This window comes from Salvelinus namaycush, chromosome 27 (genome assembly GCF_016432855.1).
Source record: "Salvelinus namaycush isolate Seneca chromosome 27, SaNama_1.0, whole genome shotgun sequence".
Classification (NCBI taxonomy): domain Eukaryota; kingdom Metazoa; phylum Chordata; class Actinopteri; order Salmoniformes; family Salmonidae; genus Salvelinus; species Salvelinus namaycush.
Genome location: NC_052333.1, coordinates 33,682,016 through 33,704,973, shown reverse-complemented (window position 1 = coordinate 33,704,973; position 22,958 = coordinate 33,682,016). Strand labels below are relative to the sequence as shown.

At 45.6% G+C, this 22,958-nt stretch overlaps 1 protein-coding gene across 1 annotated transcript in view; it reads right to left on the bottom strand.

Moving 5' to 3' along the window:
• Positions 1 to 22,218, bottom strand: part of LOC120022118 (beta/gamma crystallin domain-containing protein 1-like) — a 31,394-nt gene extending 9,176 nt beyond the window's left edge. Inside the window, exons 1-9 of the mRNA XM_038965959.1 lie at positions 20,206 to 22,218; positions 8,629 to 8,676; positions 6,519 to 6,637; positions 4,404 to 4,620; positions 3,326 to 3,465; positions 3,023 to 3,149; positions 2,800 to 2,835; positions 2,533 to 2,672; positions 2,323 to 2,449 (exon numbers count right to left, since the gene is read on the bottom strand). Of these exons, the coding sequence (XP_038821887.1) occupies positions 2,323 to 2,449; positions 2,533 to 2,672; positions 2,800 to 2,835; positions 3,023 to 3,149; positions 3,326 to 3,465; positions 4,404 to 4,620; positions 6,519 to 6,637; positions 8,629 to 8,676; positions 20,206 to 22,164 (2,913 nt within the window). The 5' untranslated portion in view covers positions 22,165 to 22,218. The remainder of the gene's footprint in view (positions 1 to 2,322; positions 2,450 to 2,532; positions 2,673 to 2,799; positions 2,836 to 3,022; positions 3,150 to 3,325; positions 3,466 to 4,403; positions 4,621 to 6,518; positions 6,638 to 8,628; positions 8,677 to 20,205) is intronic.
• Between the last annotated feature and the right edge of the window lie 740 nt (positions 22,219 to 22,958).

The window sequence follows — 22,958 nt, the reverse complement described above, 5'->3', positions numbered from 1 at the left end:
GGGTGGTGGACCATTCTTGATACACACGGGAAACTGATGAGTGTGAAAGACCCAGCATCATTGCAGTTCTTGACACAAACCACTTAAATTTCCTCTTGCCCATTCACCCTGTGAATGGCACAAATACACAATCCATGTCTCAATTGTCTCAAGGCTTAAAAATCCTTCTTTAACACTAGAACCGCTAAAGCAGTAATTTTGACTGCTCGTGATTTTTTGTGTTTTTTTGGTGTCATGCTCTGTCATTGACTTTTCCTAAATAAGTCTATATAACACACTGCCATTGTTAAAATCTTAATATCACAAACAGAACTGGAGTTCTGTTTTAGGAAGGCATGTCTCCCGACAGTAGGGCCTGCTCCGCTCCTTCTCCCGACAGTAGGGCCTGCTCCGCTCCTTCTCCCGACAGTAGGGCCTGCTCCGCTCCTTCTCCCGACAGTAGGGCCTGCTCCGCTCCTTCTCCCGACAGTAGGGCCTGCTCCGCTCCTTCTCCCGACAGTAGGGCCTGCTCCGCTCCTTCTCCCGACAGTAGGGCCTGCTCCGCTCCTTCTCCCGACAGTAGGGCCTGCTCCGCTCCTTCTCCCGACAGTAGGGCCTGCTCCCCTCCTTCTCCCGACAGTAGGGCCTGCTCCCCTCCTTCTCCCGACAGTAGGGCCTGCTCCCCTCCTTCTCCCGACAGTAGGGCCTGCTCCCCTCCTTCTCCCAACAGTAGGGCCCGCTCCACTCCTTCTCCCAACAGTAGGGCCCGCTCCGCTCCTTCTCCCAACAGTAGGGCCCGCTCCGCTCCTTCTCCCAACAGTAGGGCCCGCTCCACTCCTTCTCCCAACAGTAGGGCCCGCTCCACTCCTTCTCCCAACAGTAGGGCCTGCTCCGCTCCTTCTCCCAACAGTAGGGCCTGCTCCACTCCTTCTCCCAACAGTAGGGCCTACTCCACTCCTTCTTCCAACAGTTGGAAGTGCAGTACCCAGTTGATAATCCCCCGGACAATTGCCTTGAAACTGAACTATACCGAAACTAATTTCACACATATAACAGATTAAATAAATGAAGTAAAGTATGATGGGGAGAAGCATAATAGTGAATGAAGAACAGGACGGGCCATTCTATTGTATTGATCCAGTCTAATTCTAATCTTAAAAATGGTATCTACCCTATATCAATCCACTGAATCCAAGCGGTCTTATCAGTCTACTCTGGCCTACATTGGAGTTAGCTGCACAGCGACAGCGTGCGTAATTGTACATGCTGAACGGCTTTCAATCTCTGGGAAAATATCCACGTCGGGCAGCAGGCGTGAGTGTCAGAAGATGTGGTTGAGAGGCTTGTGGAACCTTACATTGGTAAGGGGAGAATTTCTTCACTGTCATTGGCGAGCGACTTGCTTGCAAAGAAAACAAGTCTGGCCGGCACCGTGAACAAAGTGAGATGGGAGCTCCCTCCCTCTGCACAAAATAAGGCACCTGCTCAGCTGTTGTACTCCACAACAGGGCTGAAGAATGACAAGACCACGGGACACAATGAGGAAACAGGCGACTACTACGCACTACAACCAAACAAAAGTATGTCAGTGTGTCAAGCAAGTGAATGTTATGAAGATTTGTGTCAACTGTTGGGACAAGGAGTAACAGCTAAACGAAATCCAACCGATGCCATTGCGTGAAGACGCACAAAATGTAAGCAGGAGCTGACAATAACGGACTATTTTTGACTGCAGTCATATCGACACTTACATTCATTATAATGCCATTATATATTTTGTGGCGAATTTCCCTATTTATCAAGGCCACTTGGTGCTTATAATGTTTAGGCTACTGATGTTTTCATCATTTGACCACGCTTCTTGGTGGTCGGGGTATTTGACTTGTCGTTATAAAAAGAAGCTGTTACCGTGTTCAAACACATATGCGTTCTGTTTCATAGTTGTAACAAACGCACTCCGTGAATAAAATGGATTGAACACGTTTCACTTTTTGGGGGGTTTTTACATATAGCCTACAGTAACAAACTAATGAAAATGCTATTGTGTTATTTGAAATAAAATACAAATTCTAAATGTTACACTGTTAGAATGTTGCAATCAGAATGACTGCTCATTAGCTTGAAGGGAGGCGTCCATCGACACCCAGCGGTTCCAGTGTTAACTCGTCTCATACCCTTCATCTATACCGATTGAAGTGGTTTTAACAAGTGACATCAATAAGGGAGCACAGCTTTCAACAGTGTATGATAAACATGCCAGTTAGGACATGATCATTCTTGCAGCAGCTGGATACAAGGTCCTGACAGAGATGGGGGTGTTACGTGATGGTATGGCCCACTCACCGCTCGTATGACTCTGACAGAGCGCAGCTCGGCATCGCAGCCCCCCCACACCCTCCAGTCGTGGTACTCTCCCTCCTCCAACAGATACTGATGGCCTCGGAAACCCTCCTTCTCATAGCCCACCCAGCTACAAGTACAGGGAGACAGAGGATGAGATGCAGGAAGTAAGACACACACACGCACACGCACACGCACGCACAGTTTACTCACCAGCCTCCCTGTACTTGGATGGATCCAGGGCTGTACATGAAGGCAGTCTGCTGCCTATCCAGTCTGGTCATGAAGTCTCTCATGTTGGTGTAGATCGTCCTCTTCTTCCCAGTGAAGTAAGGCTTGTCATACAGCACGAGCTGGAAAAACAACAGGGAAAAACACGCATCATTTGCTTCGCGTTTGTGTAATTAAATTGATTTGATTGTTTGATTGGCTTGTTCCTTCATTTCCGTATCATGGCCATAGCATTGCCGGATCTCTTACCTTTGGCTCACCGGGTTTCTCCACTCTCGGTTCACCCTGTAAAAGAAAAATTAAAATCTTAACAAATGTCATCTGTAATACATTGTTCCCCTGTAAAATGACGTTGCATGGGAATGTGTAGTCTACTAGATCTACTAGTAAATCTATACCGTGTACATTGTCCTGATTGTCTGTACAATTCTAGAAAGGTGAAAGGTGTTCCGGAGGTGGAGGGGATTCTTACGATTTTGAGAGGGTGCACTGAGCCCACGTAGGGTTGTTCCACGCCCCAGGCTGCAGGGTTGGGGAACCCCCCCACCTCCAGGACACGTGGTACGCCCTGGAAAAAAGGCTGAGGGTACACCAGCCATCTGAAGAGAGAAAATCCAAATCAGAACAGGGATATCATAACAGAAGATAGACCTCACAAAACCATGTCATTATGTCGACAAAATAAACAATATAAAAAATATAATCATCTACTTTCATAAAAGGTTTATCCTTTTCCTCCTGAAAAGTAGTTGGCAGAGCCGACTCTGTTACTCACAGTCCAGCGTTGATGATGATAGAGTTGGCTTTGATGGGGAAGCCGAATATCCTGGCGTCATCTGACGTGTCTCTGAAGGTCACCTTCTTCCCCTCGGCATTCTCCTCTGGGAACAGACTGATCTCTGGCACACTGTAGTCCTGTGGAGGGCAGAGAGAAATGTCAAGTATAGTACTTTGACACTAGGGGCTGCTAGTTTCACAGAGAGAAGCGCATTTGTGATACAGGCTCTAACAAAGAGGACGGCATTTCGAGGCAGCAATCCGTAAGAGTGCCAGAGTCTGTCAACACATCTACTGAACCACACCTAATCAGAGTGGCATAACTCTTGCCTTGTGGCATCCATCAACCTGACTATTTGTCTTGAGCCCGTTTTAGTTGCATAATGAGTTCATTTATAATTGCATAATCCGCTTATTAGTAGTAATTGTTATTGGCTATGATGTTGGAGCTGGAAAGTGTTAATGCAGCGACAAGGGGAGTACAGAAAGTGTCTGTATGTCCAGATGTGTTATTGTTTTATGTTAATATTTCTGAGGTAAGTGAAGGGCCACAGTTGAGTCTCAGTTCCTGGTAAGGTCAGGCTAGTTCCTGTGGAACTAGGGCAGGGAGAGACGTGGAGTACAACATCGAGGTGAGGACAACAGTTGAAGAGAGAAGAAACCTCTGGGAGGGCGGGGCTAGAGGGGCCCATCTCAACAATATTCCAACTGTAGACGTATCTCTCTCACACACACACACACACACACACACACACACACAGAGAGACAGGTTCTGGACTGGGCCATGATAATACCAATAGGAGGAACCGACTCAGTTCTTACCCAGCAACAAAGAATCTGCCTAATCGGAAGGTATAAATATATGCTTGTGTGAATTGTATGTGTGCTATGCAGCAGCAACTTCCAGTCTGGGTGTAAAAAATCTAGCCTGAGCTTCCTGTCTGACTGGATTCGTACAAGAATTTAGAACCCAACATGCCTAAAGCCTTTGGAATTAGCGGCTACTCAAAAAGGCCTGGTTTGAAAAACAATGCTATGGCTTATCATAACAGTAATCTGTGACTTCTTCTTCTTACCCTGACTGCTCTTCGTACTGATCCTATGATGAACCTCCTGGCCGGCTTGGCCTCCACCACTTCTTCTCCTCCCTCCTTCTGCCCGTCCACTCCATTTTGCTCCCGTTGTTGTTCCTCGTCCTCCTCAGGGGCGTCGAAGGGGTAGGTGAGCTCTATGTCCCCCTCGTCCAGAGCTATCTTCTCCCCTTTGAAGTTGGGCTTCTCATACAAGACCCAGCTGAAGAGAGGAATGGAAAGACAGGAAAATGAGAAGTAAGGGTCCATGGTCTGAACAAGATTCATTTGAACACAATGCATGACCTATTTCAGTAGTGATTTAAACAGGCACGGGTGGGGAATATATTGACCATTCCTCTAACAAACAGACACACGAGTAGATCTCTACATTGGCACACGGAGGATGGCACGGGTGTCACTGCCCAAGATATGAAAGGGTAAGTATAAATATCTCTCCAGTTATGCAAGTGTTCACAATACATTGAATCATTCATAATCATAGGTTCTACATGGAAGACATGAGGATAGTCTATCCAATTTCGTGATATCCAATTGCGATCTTGTCTCATCGCTGCAACTCCCCAAAGAGCTCGGGAGAGACGAAGGTCGGGTCATGTGTCACCCGAAACATGACCCGCCACACCATGCTTCTATATTATTTAACTTTTTATTTTATTTTTTTTACTTTTACCCCTTTTTCGTGATATCCAATTTGTAGTTAGAGTCTTGTCCCATCGCTGCAACTCCCGTACGGACTCAAGAGAGGCAAAGGTCAAGAGCCATGTATCCTACAAAACACGACCCTGCCAAGCCGCACTGCTTCTTGACACACTGCTCGCTTAACCCAGAAGCCAGCCGCACCAATGTGTTGGAGGAAACACTGTACAACTGGCAACCGAAATCAGCTTGCAGGCCCCCGGCCCGCCACAAGGAGTTGCTAGAGCGCAATGGGACAAGGAAATCCCGGCTGGCCAAACCCTCCCCATAACCCGGATGACCCTGGGCCAATTGTGTGCCGCCTCATGGGTTTCCCAGTCACGGCCGGCTGTGACACAGCCTGGGATCAAACCCGGGGCTGTAGTGACGCCTCAAGCGGGCCGATGCAATGCCTTAAGACCGCTGGAGGTCCCAAACCACGCTTCTTAACACCAGCCCGCTTAATCCGGAAACCGGCCACACCAATGTGTCAGAGGAAACACCACTCAACTGACGACCGAAGTCTGGATAGGACCTTTTATTCTAAGAAAGTGTACAGTAATAGGTTGTGAGAGACTATTTTCATTTATTTTAGAGTAGGCAAATTATAACAAGAGGGAGAGACAGGTAGACAGATATGCAAATATTGCAATAGAACATGCCAATATCTTAGTCCCCTCTCCAAAGATCTCCTCGAAAAGGTCACAGCAGCACAGAGAAAGGGATGGGTGTGAGAGACGTAAAAGATTCCCTCTGCAGCGCTCGCACCCAGTGCAGGTGATGGACTGCATGCCTTTGATCCATTTCCTAGAATAAATAATCCATTCCCTCTCTGGATTAATACAATTATTATAGTGTGTATTACTACTAGGTACTTGGTTGAGATCATACTACAATTATCTTTATCATAATTCTATGGATTAGTGTGTGTGTGTGGATTACTGCTTAAAGCGTGTCCAATTTCAGACATTGGTGTTCAGTTCCGTGTATCTCAGCGGGTGATAAGGGGGCATTCAAGATCTACATGATTTGGCAGCATTGGAGATACTTTAATAATCTTGACAGGATAGTTTAAATATGGTTTCTTGCTTTGAGGTTGGGCCAAATATGTGGAAGTGACATGTGACACGAGGAAAAAGTGTGACCTTTGATTTTGTTTGCTGCTGGGGGCAGTAAAATATAGGCACCAATGACACTCTCTCTCTCCGTGGCTCTGTGTTTTTTCCAGGGCACATAAAGGTGCTTTGGAACAGGTGATTACATCCACTGTCTATCTGTTCACAACTGACTGTGTGTGTGTGTGTGTCCCTTCATGTCATATACCTATGTGTGTGGGTGTGTGCATCCCCTCAAGTCTAAAGTCCATGAGCAGTTCTAACTACAGTAGCGAGCGAGTGAGCGAGCGTGCATTTGAATACTTACCCTCCCCTGACAACCCTGATCGAGATGGTCTCCTGTAGTTGCCAGGGTGTGGCATCAATGACATCACTCCGCACCTCAATCCGCTGGCCACACATCCCTGGCTGGTCAAAGATGAACATCTGGAAAAGACAGCACCATTTCATAAGAGATGCTCAACTTAAAAGAGCATACTGTACCACGCTCCATCCTAGCATGGACGCTAGATTTGTTTGTGCTTTAGCCAACATCTCTGACGTACATGAAAACGTTCTGACGAAGGCCATTGTAAAAGGGAATGTCAAGCTTTTTAATAGTCGCTCAAATAAAACAACATGTTTTTAAATGGTGAGCGAGGTTCGCGCCCGTTTCTTTTCTACGATGATGTCATTTTTTGGTTTGCACAGTTGACTCATGTTTGTTGAGCGCCCGCCACTTCTTACTGTATATTAAAGGAACAAACTAATCTAATGACCAGGCTAACTCTAGCCAGCTCTTTCCTCAATCACTGGAGGCAGCAAACAGCAAAAAGAGTGTGACGCAACTTAGCTACGGCGCTTTGTGTCGTTAGCCATGTGAACGTTCAGGTAAGGTATGCTATTGTGTATCACAGCCAGGCTCTTAAATCAGAACCTGTCGGAGCTAAATGTCAAGCAAGTCTGTAGGTGCCATGACAAATTCCATGTTGACGGAGAAAAGTTAATTGGAGCATGCAGGAGCAAGCTTGACATTTATCTAGTTTCATAATCTTAATGGCAAAAGGCAAATAGGGCAGGTATGTAGCTAGTGTTACTCAGTGTTGAAATACCACAGTCATTTAAATACCACAGAAATTGTTTGAGCACAGGATCGATTGACTGGAGCACAAAAGCATTGGCACGGCACGGTTGTAACTTCTGCCAACGAGGAAGTAATTGTGAATGGCTAATAACGAGAGACTTGAAACTGTAACCAACAATAAAACTAAAACATGCTGATCAAGTACGCCCAATGTTTGACCTGGATCCTGACGGAAATTTTGAAGAAAAGCGATCAAAGTTCATTCGAGTTGCCTCTTCGTTAAACAAAAAAGAGAGAGGTTTTTGGTTTTTGGCCATCACCAGTGAGTGAGCTGCTCATCATCGGGTAAATCAGTGAAACTGGAAAGCAGAAAAAGGGCACATTTTTCCCAGACTCTAGGCTACTAAAATGCCTTGCCTCTACAGCTCTATGCCACTACGCAAATGCGATGATATGCATGCAATGCTTTCTGCTTCCGGTACCTCAGAGCTGCCCAGGTCACCCCCCTCTTTTGTTCACTTTTTGTTCCGGAACCTCCCGATTTACAAATTATGCACTGATTATGATTTGATTTTCTCTCAAATCAAGCACTGCAAGCTTTGGCGACCCTATGCTGGGGTTGCGACCCTTAGGTTGGGAACCCCTACTGTAGTATGTTAGGACTATAGTGAATGAACTGGGCTTTCAGGAATATTGTCCAAACCACTAAGTGTGCATTGGAAAAAAGACAATGGCTTTCTTTCCACTTCCACACAGATGTGATATATTGATCCAAATGTTCAACAGCCTAAATCGAGAACGATGTTTGGCTGAGTGAATCTGAATGGAATCATACTCATCTCATTTCCTCAGCTCTACATGAGATCGGTCTCCTCATCCTTAATTACTTGCCTTCGGCAACTAACCGTCACTTTGGGGTACGGTGAAGTGCGAAGCCATTAATTCACTTTGAATTATCCTCATTAATCCTAACGGCTAACCTGGTGAAAAACAGCTAACATGGTGGCTAACCTGGTGAAAAACAGCTAACATGGTGGCTAACCTGGTGAAAAACAGCTAACATGGTGGCTAACCTGGTGAAAAACAGCTAACATGGTGGCTAACCTGGTGAAAAACAGCTAACATGGTGGCTAACCTGGTGAAAAACAGCTAACATGGTGGCTAACCTGGTGAAAAACAGCTAACATGGTGGCTAACCTGGTGAAAAACAGCTAACATGGTGGCTAACCTGGTGAGCAGTCATCCTTCATTACATCTAAAAAAAGGTCGCAATGGGACATTGACCTTTACTTCAGGACAAATTGTATACTGTAGGACAAAGACGATGTTGTTTCACAGTCAGACAGACACTCACCTTTCCTGGCCGAGGGTTGAGCTTTCCATGTTCTTTCTCCTTGGTGAGCTGCAGACACACAGAGAATACAGCCATCTAGTCATGTCATACTTTATCAAACCACGATAAATAGCACATAGTTATCTTACCTATCAATCTTTTAAGATGAATGCGGGTAAGTTGCTGTGGATAAGAGCATCTGCTAAATGACTCAAATGTATTTTATTGAAAAAAAATGAACAGTGCATCACTAGACTTTCTACAGTATGTTTAACTGGTCTTGGACAACACATTAGGGATTGGAATCTAAATAGTTAAACATGCCAAACCTCAAAATATCTCAACTACTGCAGCAACAGTACCCAAACAACTACAGAAATGTTCAATCTAAAAACCCCAGCCACCCTGTCAACCCGTTTTGCAATTACTGATTAACACACACAAGGCCACCCATGTCCCATTACTCCCTGAGAGAATGCAAACATCAACTTCACATGAGACAGACAACAACAAACTACTGTGTGTGTGTGTGTGTATTTTTGTCAACACAATTAACCATTCAAAAGTGGGAATACTCTTTGCAGTGATTTACTACCGTTTATCTATTTCACCTTATTTCAGCCAGTAGGACACACATACCTAACAATTTCAGCATTCCTTCGTCTAGGAGAACGGGTTCTGAGGAAGACGCGGAGAGGGGAGCGGCCATTTTGAAAGCACAACAACCTCTCCCAGAGGGAAGTGAGAAAGATGCATTCGTGTGTCATATGTTCTCGTCCTACCAGACCTTGACATTCCTTGGCTACACCTGTTTCTCAATGACATGTACTAGTGGCATGTAGTTGGAATGCGATGTGTCCACACTGTGGTCTGTAGTCCTTCACCTTTCTGGATGGACAGGTAGAGAGTTTGTGTTTGTTTTGTGTGCGTGTGTGTGTGTGTGTCTCTCTCTTTATGTGCAAGTCATTAGGGTATCAAATGTCTGCTTGACTCTTTGCAGTAGGAACTCATAGGAAATATCCTCTACATCTCTTTACACTCTGTAATCAAAGATGGTATGAAAGTCCTTCCTACTTCCTGGATCATATCCAATCCTGTTTTTGAATGGCCTTCATAATAACATCATCGAATTCATGAACTCGGTCAATTAATATAAGTACAATTCGATTCGTATTAGTGGATTAATTTACTTCAACCCAATGCCATCTATGAAGGCTTTTGTTGACAAAAAGAAACCACTTATCGAAAACCTTAATGAAAGCCATCAGGTAGAAGTAAATGAATCCCTGAATACAAATGGAATTTTACATATATCTTATGTGACCGCATTTTCATAAATTTGAAGACAATCTTGAAGGCCATTCTAAAATAGCATGGGACATGGTCCAGGAAGTAGGAAGGACTTTCATATCATATTCAGGTTATGAACAGAATTTGTTGCTGCTCCAATCTACACATTGCTTATCCTGTCATGACTGTCTAGTAAGACTTGCTGCCTTTCCAGTGCACCCTGAAACGTTTGTGGCTAAATGAGTCTTGAACTATAACAAAGTGGCCCTCGACTTCATTCAGCTTGAGCATTCAAAACAGTAACAGGACACCGGTCGACTTCACTTGAAAATGAGCCGAGGGGAGGGTTGAGCCACAGCTTAAAAGACCTCCGATACTACCTTGGCTTTGCCATTGCCATTTCATAGGGAAAAGCCCCCCCCCCCCCCCCCATCCCCATTTTTGTCACTGTGCTATGTCACAAGTTACAATGCTTCAGGGCTTCACAAAGACAGGTAGGATCAGAATGACTGTTAGACTGTCTTCTCTAGTCTAAGAACCCCCACCTCCATCTCAGGCGCATGTTTGAAAAGTAATAGCCTATTTCAAATCCCAACATTGGAACAACAAACTGAAACCGTGTCAAATGTATCAAAGGAGAGACGTGCCAACATCAATAAAATAATGTAATTAAGTGCAATTGAAGATTATAAGGAAATAAAGGTTCATCCTCTTTTGTTCTTGCATCTTGGCTTGCGGAGGGAGATGCCTTTCCAGACTCAGTGAGCCATAGTCAAGAGAGTCTTGTACGGAACGTATTCAAAATGCTGCAGGTGCGTTGTGTAAGCCGGAAGTCAACTTGTACAGTCATTAAACACACAACGTGTATCTGTGTTGTCTTTGGGGGTAGGAAAAAAAGTGACTGAAACTGCTGAGAGACGAAGTGAGCAGTCCCACAATAGAGGGATCATCATTTCGTGTCGTCAGCTGTCTGGTTACAACACAGCGCTGCCAAGGTCCTTTTGTCAAAGGTGATTGAGTGTTAGTTACTGCGGTATTTATCCAGATTGTTTATGTGCGGAGCCTTTTCAGTCTGCGACAGGAAAATAGTTGTGAAGGACACTAGTCCACGCTAAAGACAATTGACCTGCATAATTCATAACACATACTGCTCTTTCCATGACAGACTGCCCCAGGTGAATCCAGGTGAAATCTATAATCCCTTATTGGTGTCACCTGTTAAATCCACTTCAAATCAGTGTAGATGAAGGGGAGGAGACAGGTTAAAGAAGGATTTGTAAGCCTTGAGATATGGCTTGTGTGTGTATGTGTGCCATTCAGAAGGTGAATCGGCAAGACAAAAGATCAGTGCCTTTGAACGGGGTAGGATATATACAGCCAAAAGCAAACAGGAAAACGCTCATCCAGAGGCGGTGCTCCGATGGCTGGTGACTTTAATGCAGGGAAACTTAAATCCGTTTTACCTCATTTCTACCAGCATGTTAAATGTTCAACCAGAGGGAAAAAAAACTCTAGACCTCCTTTACTCCACACATAGAGGCATACAAAGTTCTCCCTCTCCCTCCATTTGGCAAATCTGACCATAATTCTATCCTCCTAATTCCTGTTTACAAGCAAAAACTAAAGCAGGGAGCACCAGTGACTTGGTCAATAAGAAAGTGGTCAGATGAAGCAGATGCTAAGCTACAGGACTGTTTTGCTAACACAGACTGGAACATGTTCAGGAATTCTTCCGATGGCATTTAAGAGTACACCACATCAGTAAGTGCATCGATGACTTCATCCCCACAGTGACTGTACGTACATACCCACACCAGAAGCCATGGATTACAGGCAATATCCACACTGAGCTAAAGGGAAGAGCTGCCGCTTTCAAGCAGGCAATACAGGACTAAGATTGAATTGTACCACACCGGCTCCGACGCTCGTCTTATGTGGCAGGGCTTGCAAACTATTACAGACTACAAAGGGAAGCACAGCCGCGAGCTGTCCAGTGACACAAGCCTACCAGATGAGCTAAATTACTTCTATGCTCGCTTCAAGGCAAGTAACACTGAAACATGCAGGAGAGCACCAGCTGTTCTGGACGACTGTGTGATCCCGCAGTCCGCAGCCGGTGTGAGCAAGACATTTAACCTCTTGAAGCTAGGGGGCAGTATTTTTATGTTTGGAAAAATAACATTCCCAAAGTAAACGGCCCAGATGCTAGAATATGCATATAATTGACAGATTAGGATAGAAAACACTAAAGTTTCCAAAACTGTCAAAATATTGTCTGTGAGTATAACAGAACTGATTTTGCTGGCGAAAACCTGAGGAAATCCAACCAGGAAGTGCCTCTTATTTTGAAAAATCCCTGTTCCATTGCCTGCCTTTCCTCCATTTAAAGGGATATCAACCAGATTCCTTTACCTATGGCTTCCACAGGGTGTGAACAGTCTTTAGACATAGTTTCAAGCTTTTATTCTGAAAAATGAGCGAGATTTATCAAATCAGGACACTTCTGTCCCTGCCAGATGTCCTTCGATTAGTTAATGCGTGCGAAAGTGGTAGCTCGACATTTTCTTTCTGTCTTGTATTGAATAGTTTACCGTCCGGTTTAAATATTATCGATTATTTATGTTAGAAAACAACCTGAGGATTGATTATAAAAAACGTTTGACATGTTTCTACAAACTTTACGGATACTATTTGGAATTTTCGTCTGCCCTTCATGACCTGCACGAGCCTGTGGATTACTGAACATAACCTCCATTTGGTTGGCGCGTTTTTGGATATAAAAATAATCTTTATCGAACAAAAGGAACATTTATTGTGTAACTGGGAGTCTCGTGAGTGCAAACATCCGAAGATCAAAGGTAAGCGATTAATTTTATTGCTTTTCTGACTTTCGTGACCAAGCTACTTTGCTGCTAGCTGTTTGTAATGTTTTGTCTACTGATCGATAAACTCACACAAAAGCATATTTTCACAATCTGACACGACAGGTGGATTAACAACAAGCTAAGCTGTGTTTTGGTATATTGCACTTGAGATTTCATGAAATTAAATATTTTTTGTAATTTCTTTTGAATTTGGCGCTCTGCAATTCAGCGGATGTTGACGAAAATGATCCCGCTAAAGGGATCTGTGCGCCAAGATTAAACAGGTCAACATTCACAAGGCCGCAGGGCCAGACGGATTACCAGGACGTGTACTCCGAGCATGCGCTGACCAACTGGGAAGTGTCTTCACTGACATTTTCATCCTGTCCCTGACTAAGTCTGTAATACCAACATGTTTCATTGTCCCTGCGTCCAAAAACACTAAGGTAACCTGCCTAAATGACTACCGACCTGTAGCACTCACGTCTGTAGCCATGAAGTGCTTTGATAGGCTGGTCACGGCTCACAACACCATTATCCCAGAATCCCAAGACCCACTCCAATTTGCATAGCGCCCCAACAGATCCACAGATGATGCAATCTCTAATGCACTCCACACTGCTCTTTCCCACCTGGACAAAAGGAACACCTACGTGAGAATGCTATTCATTGACTACAGCTCAGTGTTCAACACCATAGTGCCCTCAAAGCTCATCACTAAGTTAAGGACCTTGGGACCAAACACCTTCCTCTGCAACTAGATCCTGGACTTCCTGAAGAGCTGCCCCCAGGTGGTAAGTTTGCCGATGACACAACAGTGGTAGACCTGATCACCAACAATGATGAGACAGCCTATAGGGAGGAGGTCAGAGACTTGACCGTGTGGTGCCAGGACAACAACCTCTCCCTCAACGTGATCAAGACAAAGAAGATGATTGTGGACTACAGGAAAAGGAGGACCGAGCACGCCCCCATTCTCATCGGGCAGGGCTGTAGAGGGGCAGGTTGAGAGCTTTAAGTTCCTTGGTGTCGACATCACCAACAAACTATCATGGTCCAAACACACCAAGACAGTCGTGAAGAGGGCACGACAAAGCCTATTCTCCCCAGGAGACTGAAAATATTTGGCATGTATCCTCAGATCCTCAAAAAGTTCTACAGCTGCACCATCGAGAGCATCCTGACTGGTTGCGTCACAGCCTGGTATGGCAACTGCTCGGCCTCCAACCGCAAGGCACTACAGAGGGCAGTGCGTACGGCCCAGTACATCAGTGGGCCAAGCTTCCTGCCATCCAGGACCTCTATACCAGGCGGTGTCAGAGAAAGACTCCAGCCACCCTAGTCATAGACTGTTCTCTCTGCTACCGCACGGCAAGAGGTACCGGAGCACCAAGTCTAGGTCCAAAAGGCTTCTTAACAGCTTCTACCCCCAAGCCATAAGACTCCTGAACAGCTAATCAAAGACCTACCCAGACCCCTCTTTTACACTGCTGCTACTCTCTGTTTATTATCTATGCATAGTCACTTTAACTCTACCTACATGTACATATTACCTCAACTAACCGGTGCCCCCGCACATTGACTCTGTACCAGTACCCCCTGAATATAGCCTCACTTTTGTTACTTCACTGCTGCTCTTTAATTACTTGTTACTTTTAATAATTTTTTAACTTCACACTTGTTTTTCTGCATTGTTGCTTAAGGGCTTGTAAGTAAGCATTTCACTGTAAGGTCTACACCTGTTGTATTCGGCGCATGTGACAAATACAATTTTATTTGATAGTAGGTGCCAGACGCATCGGTTTTTCACGCTCAGTTACCCTTGTGTTTCAAGTCCACCACCCAAAGGACATCCAGCCAACTTGACACAATTGTGGGAAGCATTGGAGTCAACATGGGGCAGCATCCCTGTGGAACGCTTTTGACACCTTGTAGAGTCCATGCCCCGACAAATTCAGGCTGTCCTCAGGGCAAAGAGGGCAGAGGGGGTGCAACTCAATATTAGGAAAGTGTTCATGTTTTGTAATCTCAGTGCATAAGAGTTATATAATGACTATAACCCACACAATAGTAGTGAGACATCAGTATGTGATGTTAATTGAAATACCAGGCATAGGTCCACACGGCAAAGTGACATTTTTACCGAAAATTCATACAAGCTGGGACGGGCAGAGTACGGAAGCAATCTTTCCCCAATGAAAGCAGTGCAGCCAAGCCTGAATTCAAGCAATAACGACACAAATAGTTAAAATATATATATATATTATAACTGGATTATAGCTTCCATCCAAACATCATGAATGATATATATTCATGTCATAGTCACCAGTCAACTCCATTACACCAGTCAACTCCATTACACACAAAAGTTACTTCAATATCAACCAGTAAACGCCAGCAATGCCAGTTATTCGACGTCTGTCTTAATGAGTGTTAGCACGCTAATAGCACACCCTGCACACAAGCATTTATATTTTGAAGGGGTATGCAGTAGGTTGATAAAATACAACATACTTTGGTGATATTGTTATCTAACCTTTATTTAACTAGGCAAGTCAGTTAAGAACATCTTATTTACAATGACGGCCTAGGAACAGTGGGTTAACTGCCTTGTTCAGGGGCAGAACAACAGATTTTTACCTTGTCAGCTCGGGGATTCGATCAAGCAACCTTTCGGTTACTGGCCCAACACTCTAACCACTAGGCTACGCTGCCGCCCCGTATCAGACGTTTCAAATAAAAAAAACATGAGTTGGGACACACCCAGAAAAACAATTTATTTGGAGGTGCTGACTAACGGCGAATAAACTATAAAAATAAAGTCGCACACTCCATATATAAACTCCCAGTAATTTATTGGGTAAGGCAGGCACAGTGATGCCGAAATGTTGGTGTTTTACCCAATAAATTACTGGGAGTTTCTATACGGAGTGTGCGACTCTCTATATTTTTATAGTTTCAGACATTTCAAACATTCCCAGCTAATGAGAAAAGTCATGGTATTTCATTTAAGAGAATTGACAAGATTTAACAAGGCACCCTTGGGGCTAATTTGAATGGGCGCCAACGGGAGATTGAGCGATTTTAACATCCGTACCCTAGTACAACCCATGTGACTACAGTGAATGTGACTGAGGGACTATGGAAAAACACTAAGAATACATTTGTGGGCACTAACATGTTTGTTTTTTTTAAAACACTATAAAGTAGTCCAGGATTTTGTGACATCGGTAAAATACGCTTGAGTGGCACGTTACACATGCATTGTGACAATTGTTCTGCCAATACCTCGACTTTTTAGTGCCCACAACTGTAATAATTATCATGATGATCATCATCATTAATCAAGTCAGGCATGTACTGCTTGGTACATGATGAAATCCTGGCACATTCACATCTGCTGTCTCAGCCACTGCCTGTCACCAAGGCAGTACCCCAAGGCTCGATCCTAGGCCCCGCGCTCCTCTCAATTTACATCAACAACATAGCTCAGGCAGCAGGAAGATCTCTCATCCATTTATATGCAGATACAGTCTTATACTCAGCTGGCCTCTCCCTGGATTTTGTGTTAAATGCTCTACAACAAAGTGTTCTTAGTGTCCAACAAGCTTTCTCTGCCCTTAACCGTGTCCTGAACACTTCCAAAACAAAGGTAATGTGGTTTGGTAAGAAGAATGCCCCTCTCCCCACCGGTGTGATTACTGCCTCTGAGGGTTTAGAGCTTGAGGTAGTCACCTCATACAAGTACTTGGGAGTATGGCTAGACGGTACACTGTCCTTCTCTCAGCACACATCAAAGCTGCAGGCTAAAATTAAATCTAGACTATCGTAATCGCTCCTCTTTCACCCCAGCTGCCAAACTAACTCTAATTCAGATGACCATCCTGCCCATGCTAGATTACAGAGACGTAATTTATAGATCGGAGGGTAGGGTGCTCTCGAGCGGCTTGATGTTCTTTACCGTCGGCCATCAGATTTGCCACCAATGCTCCTTACAGGACACATCACCTCACTCCATACTCGTCTGTAAACTGGTCATCTCTGTACGCCCGTTGCAAGACCCACTGGTTGATGCTTATTTGTAAAGCCCTCTTAGGCCTCACCCCCCCTATCTGAGATATCTACTGCAGCCCTCATCCTCCACATACAATACCCGTTCTGCCAGTCACATTCTGTTAAAAGGTCCCCAAAGCACACATCCCTGGATCACTCGTCTTTTCAGTTCGCTGCAGCTGATAGACTGGAACGAGCTGCAACAAACACTCAAACTGGACAGTTTTATCTCAATCTCTTCATTCAAAGACTCAATCATGGACACTCTTACGGACAGTTGTGGCTGCTTTGCGTGATTTACTGTTCACTCTACCTTCTTGCCCTTTGTGCTGTTGTCTGTGTCCAATCATTTTTGTACCATGTTTTGTGCTGCTACCATGTTGTGCTGCTGCCATGTGTTTCTACCATGTTATTGTCATGTTGTGTTGCTACCGTGCTGTGATGTCATGTGTTGCTGCCTTGCTATGTTGTCGTCTTAAGTTTCTCTTTAGGTAGTGTTGTGTTGTCTCTTATCGTGATGTGTGTTTTGTTCTATATTTATTTTATTATTTTTTAATCCAGCCCACGTCCCCGCAGGAGGCCTTTTGCCTTTTGGTAGTCCGTCATTGTAAATAAGAATTTGTTCTTAACTGACTTGCCTAGATAAATAAAAAGGTAAAAAAAAAAAAAAACTGGTTGTCTTTAACTATAGTACAGCACATCCCATTCTTGACGTCTCTCTCCCCGTGTCTCTGATTAATTGAGCGAACGCTCGTAGGTCCAGGACGATACCTGTATGACGATACTCTTTAGTATCGTGGCAAGGAAACCAAACACGAAGTGGATTTCACTTCTTTATGAAAACAGCCCTAATGTTGGAAACAAACATCATTATGTTGTCATCCAAAGTCACATGTATTTATTTTTCCAAGCTATAGCTCACAATATTTTACATACAGCAGATTTTTAAAGGACCAAAGAGTTTGGTCTGCTTGGTGTTGCGATACTGGCACTGTCACAGCCCTAGAACGCTGTCACTTCCATCATGTACCCACGCCTCTCCACCTCCCGAGTGTCAACCTCCAGCCAAGCACTGCAGGCTGGAAATGTGCTTACAGATTACATCTCGCAGGCTCAGCACGATACGTTCAGACTGTGCACAGACTTGTGTAAGAGAGATGAACGGAAGAGCGGGGGAAAGACAGAGAAGACTTAATCATTTCCCACCTTCCACCACCCTCCCTCCCTCCTCTCCTGGGCCAGGTTGTCGACTCAGCTCTGTCAGATCCACCAGTAAGCAAAGGTCAAAGTTGAGGTAAACGAAAGATGAAAAGACGAGGTGTGTCAGCCCAAGCAGGATTCGATCGCTGGGTGGATAAGTGCTGCCGAGAACAGATAACACTGTGCCAAGATGAATTATGCCCCTAATGCTATCTGGATGGGTAGCTTTTATTCATGTCATATATGTACAGACATACATGTACAGTGTGTCCAAGGCCTGTTGCCATAGACACATCTTATTAAGATCGTGTATATTCAAATTCCCCAGAAACTCAAACCGTTGTGTTTTGATAGGTGTGTCTGTGCGTGTGTTGGACTTTCTCTTTCACGCTCCCATCTCTATCACTCCTTCTCTTGATGTCTCACTCTCCCTTTGCTTGTCTCTCTCTCCATCTCACCCTCCCTTTTCCTCTCTGTTGGCAGAAGGAAAGCAGGATGAGGCTGTAAAAGCCAACAGTGGGCGGGGAAAACAGTCTCCAAACACTTGCCCGGGCAACACCCACATGATAACAGGCCACTCACTGTACCTGTTCTGGTGACTTAGCGTTCATGTAGGTCAGATAGCCACCAGCATTACAGGTTACTGAACTGCCCTTGTGACTTCTGTCCGAATTCTTAGCTGAGATCTAGGCTCTGCACGCCCAGAAACTCTTGCATAAATCATAGATCAATGTCAACTTGAGTCCCCCATGTGGATCTCACATGCAGATGTATATAAGGATTCGACCTATATAACTGAGGTCAGTTCCATTGAGGAGCCAAATCACATGGTGAAAGGGTCAATAATAGTCTCAGTGACAGAAACATGAGCTGCTCAGGTCTACCTGTGGCCTGAGGGGAGGCAGGGTTATTAGATATCCCGACCAGCACACAAATAGAACGCGCGTGCACCGTGCCAACTCTGCAAAACACAGTTTGCATAGGATAAGTGTCAACATCTCGGTCGAATGGTGTAAGGTAAAGCTCCACTGGATGAGTGGTGCTCAGTATATCCTAATGTCAGTATGTACATGCACCTGTGTGACTGAAATATGCCTGACGATGTCATTAGGAGGGAACGTACAGATGTGGCCTTGTTGGATGTTGTAACTCCTGCTATGTCCGTAAACTGTAAAAACGAGCCATAGTGAATGATTGTGAAACCGTTAATTGGTATGTGCCATGTTCTTCTGTGGAAGAACCAATGAAGTGTTTCGTCATGAGTTCAGCGTGTTATCCAATCCTCGAGGCATATTGAGTGGTGTGTGAGGCATGCGTGCCTGGGTGAATGTGTGTGTTGGCATGACCCGTCCTGAATTGTGTTTTGGCTTAACCCGCATGCCCGGTAACCACGGCAACCCTAGCCACACAAGCAGCGACTTCCTTGTCTGTAGGAGTTCTTATGAAAACGTTTCCCGCTTTTCTTTGCTCACCTGTATTGTTTTCTGTTACTGTGTTTATTAGAGAACTGAACATGTGTATTATGAATGCAGACGGGAAGAGCTAGTAGCTACATGAGAGGGGAGCGCGGATACTGTGGCTGATGTAATGCATCTAGCCATGGCTCTACTGCGTTTCATCAGCCTCCGGTACCATTTCACCGCCCTCACCCTTTCATTCAGAAAGGGCATCGGCATCACCGTGGTGGAACTCAGTAAGTGAAAGGTAGAAAATCAGGACTACACTGGTAATTTGCACCTTTTCTCAAATCAGATTGTCACGTAATCGCTTCCTAAACTCATCTGTTCTTCAAAACGCCCATGTAAACGAATGATAAAATGCTCGGTAGGCATGTAAAACATCTACATCCTGAAAACTTAGGCTGAGTTCCATTTCTTCCCATCCCTCCTATATTCTTCTCCTCTCACACTGTGTTCTCACAATCTCTCACTAAACATATTAAAAAAAAATGTGTCATGAGGCCGATGGTGAAATACGTGTCCAAGACAAATCCAATCCAATTGCAGTCCTATTAAATGCCCCTATTCCCCCTGTACTAGACCCCTTCCCATAAGACTTTGTCATGAATCCTATCACACTCCTTTTACCATCCCAATGATCCCAGTATTCACACAATCACTTCCTGAAACCTTTTCCAACTAAAACCTTGCATCTAAACCAATGCTAAATTAAACCCAAGGTCAGTACTCACATAGGCATCGGGGAAAGCTCTATACTTGGGCACCAGGTTCTTCTCTGGCTCTGGACTGAAGTGAGATCCTCCATGGACAGACCCTCCATGGACGGACCCTCCATGGACGGACCCCGTGTTGAACAGTGGGGAGTTCAGGCCTTCGTTACTGAAGCTCCTCTGCAGACCCAGACCAATAGAGCCCACAGAGCCCATACCACCCAGTCCCGGGCTGAGCTTGGACTGGGAGTCGTTAGAATTGGCGAACGACCTGTGGATGTCCAGAGATGAGCTTGTGGGACTGACAAGGCTTCCGAGGGTAGAGGTGAAGCTAGGGAGGGGAGGGGGCCTGCTCATTCGAGAGTTGGTGTCTGTGTTGTGTCCGGTTAAGGAGCCAGACATGAGGGAGGAGAAACGTTCGTAGCGGAAGGGGGTTGAAGGGTCAGTTCCAGTTCCGGTTCCAGCTCCAGATTCAAATCCAAGTCCGCTCCCAGGCCCACCGGCCATGCCCATACCAACCCCTGAGCTCATGCGGTCCTGGTTAGGCCCTATGTCCGGTAGGGAGCCCGTACGGAACAGAGAGGGCCGCTGGCCTGGGCTATGGGCCTTGCCGTTCTCCTGTGGCTGATCAATCGATGCTGAACGATAGCTGGAGAAGAGGAACGAGTTGTCCAGGCGCGAGGGGCTTGGAGACTGGTTGTTGCTCCCTCCGTTTAGTATGGGGGACGGCGAGTGCTCTGAGGATGAGTCACTGCCCAAGGAGCTCTTCCTCACGATGATGCTGTTAAGAGCCGAGGCTCGGAGTGGGAGGTTGAGGCTTCCACGGTCCCATTGGTGGTCCCCAGCCTGCTGCTCCTGCTGCTGTTGGAGCTGCTGGAGCTTCATCATCTCCAGAGGGGAGCGCATCTCTTTGGGGGCACCCCGGTTGAGGCCCAGGTCTGCGGGCAGGATGTAACGGTCGTTAGAGACCTCCAGCGAAGACCCAGTGGGCACCTGGGGAGATTTGGTGTTGGTGGGGGTGGAGCAGGGGGCATCCTCCACGATAGGGGAAAGGGAGGAGAAAATGGAGGGGGCAGTGGACCCACGCAGGCTCCTCTGCCTCTGGACCGGGATAGGGTTCATGCTCTTCAGGGTGTCCACCAGGCATTCCATATCACCGTGATAGCCTGGGTCAGGGGTCACGGGAGAGGAAGAGGGGGAAGGGTCCGAGGAGGGGTCAGGGAGCAGCTCCACGAGTGTGGCCTTGTACACCCCAGAGAAGAAGTCACTGCTGTCTCTGCTGTAGTCCACGTCGTCAATGGACTGACCTGCCGAGGAGAAGTTTGAGACTGGGAGCGACTGTGGATCACAGCCTGATTTTATCTTCTTTGCCACAGACTCTCCCGCCCTACTATTTTGCTCTAACCCTCTCTCTCTCTGTCCTGCAGGTGCAGTGGCTAGCTCCTCCTCCTCTTCCCACTCCCTCCTCCTCCCCCTGCCTGTTTCTGGCTCGCTACTCTCATGGCTCAGCTGAACTTCGCTCCTGTCGCTCAGCCAGTGACCGTTGCCGGGGGAACCGGGCATGTTCGAGGAGTGGGAGGACAGGCCAGGTTCCTGGAATGGCGGCCCGGGGGAGGCGAGGTGTTGTCTGTACACAGGGAGGGAGGGGGACAGGGAGGAGTAGAATACATTGTGCGTGGACACTCTTGACTCATCCGACTGAGAGTCAGGGCGCCAGGACACCCCTGTGGGGTCAAAAGTGGTTTGCACCCCCTCATACCGGTCACTCCATTTGTATTCTGGTACCACTGGATCTAGGTCACTTTCAGTTCTATCGGGGTCAGTGATAGTGCTTTTACTGTAGTCCACACTGTATTCAGTGTGGTCTGTGGTGTCATTGTCGGTGACCTGGGAGACTTTGCGGAAGTCCTGTTTTGATTCATCCATGCCCCCGTGGGTGGGAGAGGGTCTTATAATGAGAGTGGAACGGTATAATTTCATCTCGCTGTCTGACTCCAGATCAGCCACTATCTGCTGAATTTCTGAATCAGAGCCCTCAGAGTGTTTTAAAGGACTACTGCGAACAGCAGAAGCATCCAGAGACCTAACAGGTAGGAGACAAACAGAATGGCACAAGTTAATGATAGTCATTGACCAATCATGGCAGTGTTTTAATGAAGGAATGTTTTGTCAAGAGGTGGTGATTATCTAGGCGAGCTATGGAAATCATAGAGGTGAACTTTAGGTATGCAGAATTGGGTGTACTGTAAAAAAAAGCTAGGCTGAATGCTTCACCAGCAGTGTGTCAGTGGCTGGGTTTTGTGTCATTGATTGGGAAATGTAACAATGATGGCCCAAAAACTGTATACATCTTCTTGTGTATAGTTAGTACATTGGTATTTGACAAATATATATATTATACATTGTGTGGTGGGCCAATTTTCTTTCAGACTGTGCAACCTAAAATGTATACTGGGACGCAAAAAATAACTTACACACATTGCAACGATGTTTAACCAGAGATTAGTTTGTGTTTACAATGTGAATGAAGAGTTGCTGAAAGCTAAAGGTCACTAAGTCAACAGGTTTCAAATGATGCCAGGCCAAACCTACTGTGATACTACTGTGGATGTAACTATTTGTTACATTCCCTTTGAGCTTGAATGTCACAGGTTTATGGGACAAATTCATTTGAAATGAATCACTATTTCGCCATCGCCTTCAGAATGTGCAGAGAACTCCAAACAAAGCAATACAGGTACAGTCACTTTTGAATCCCAGTACTATTCCACACA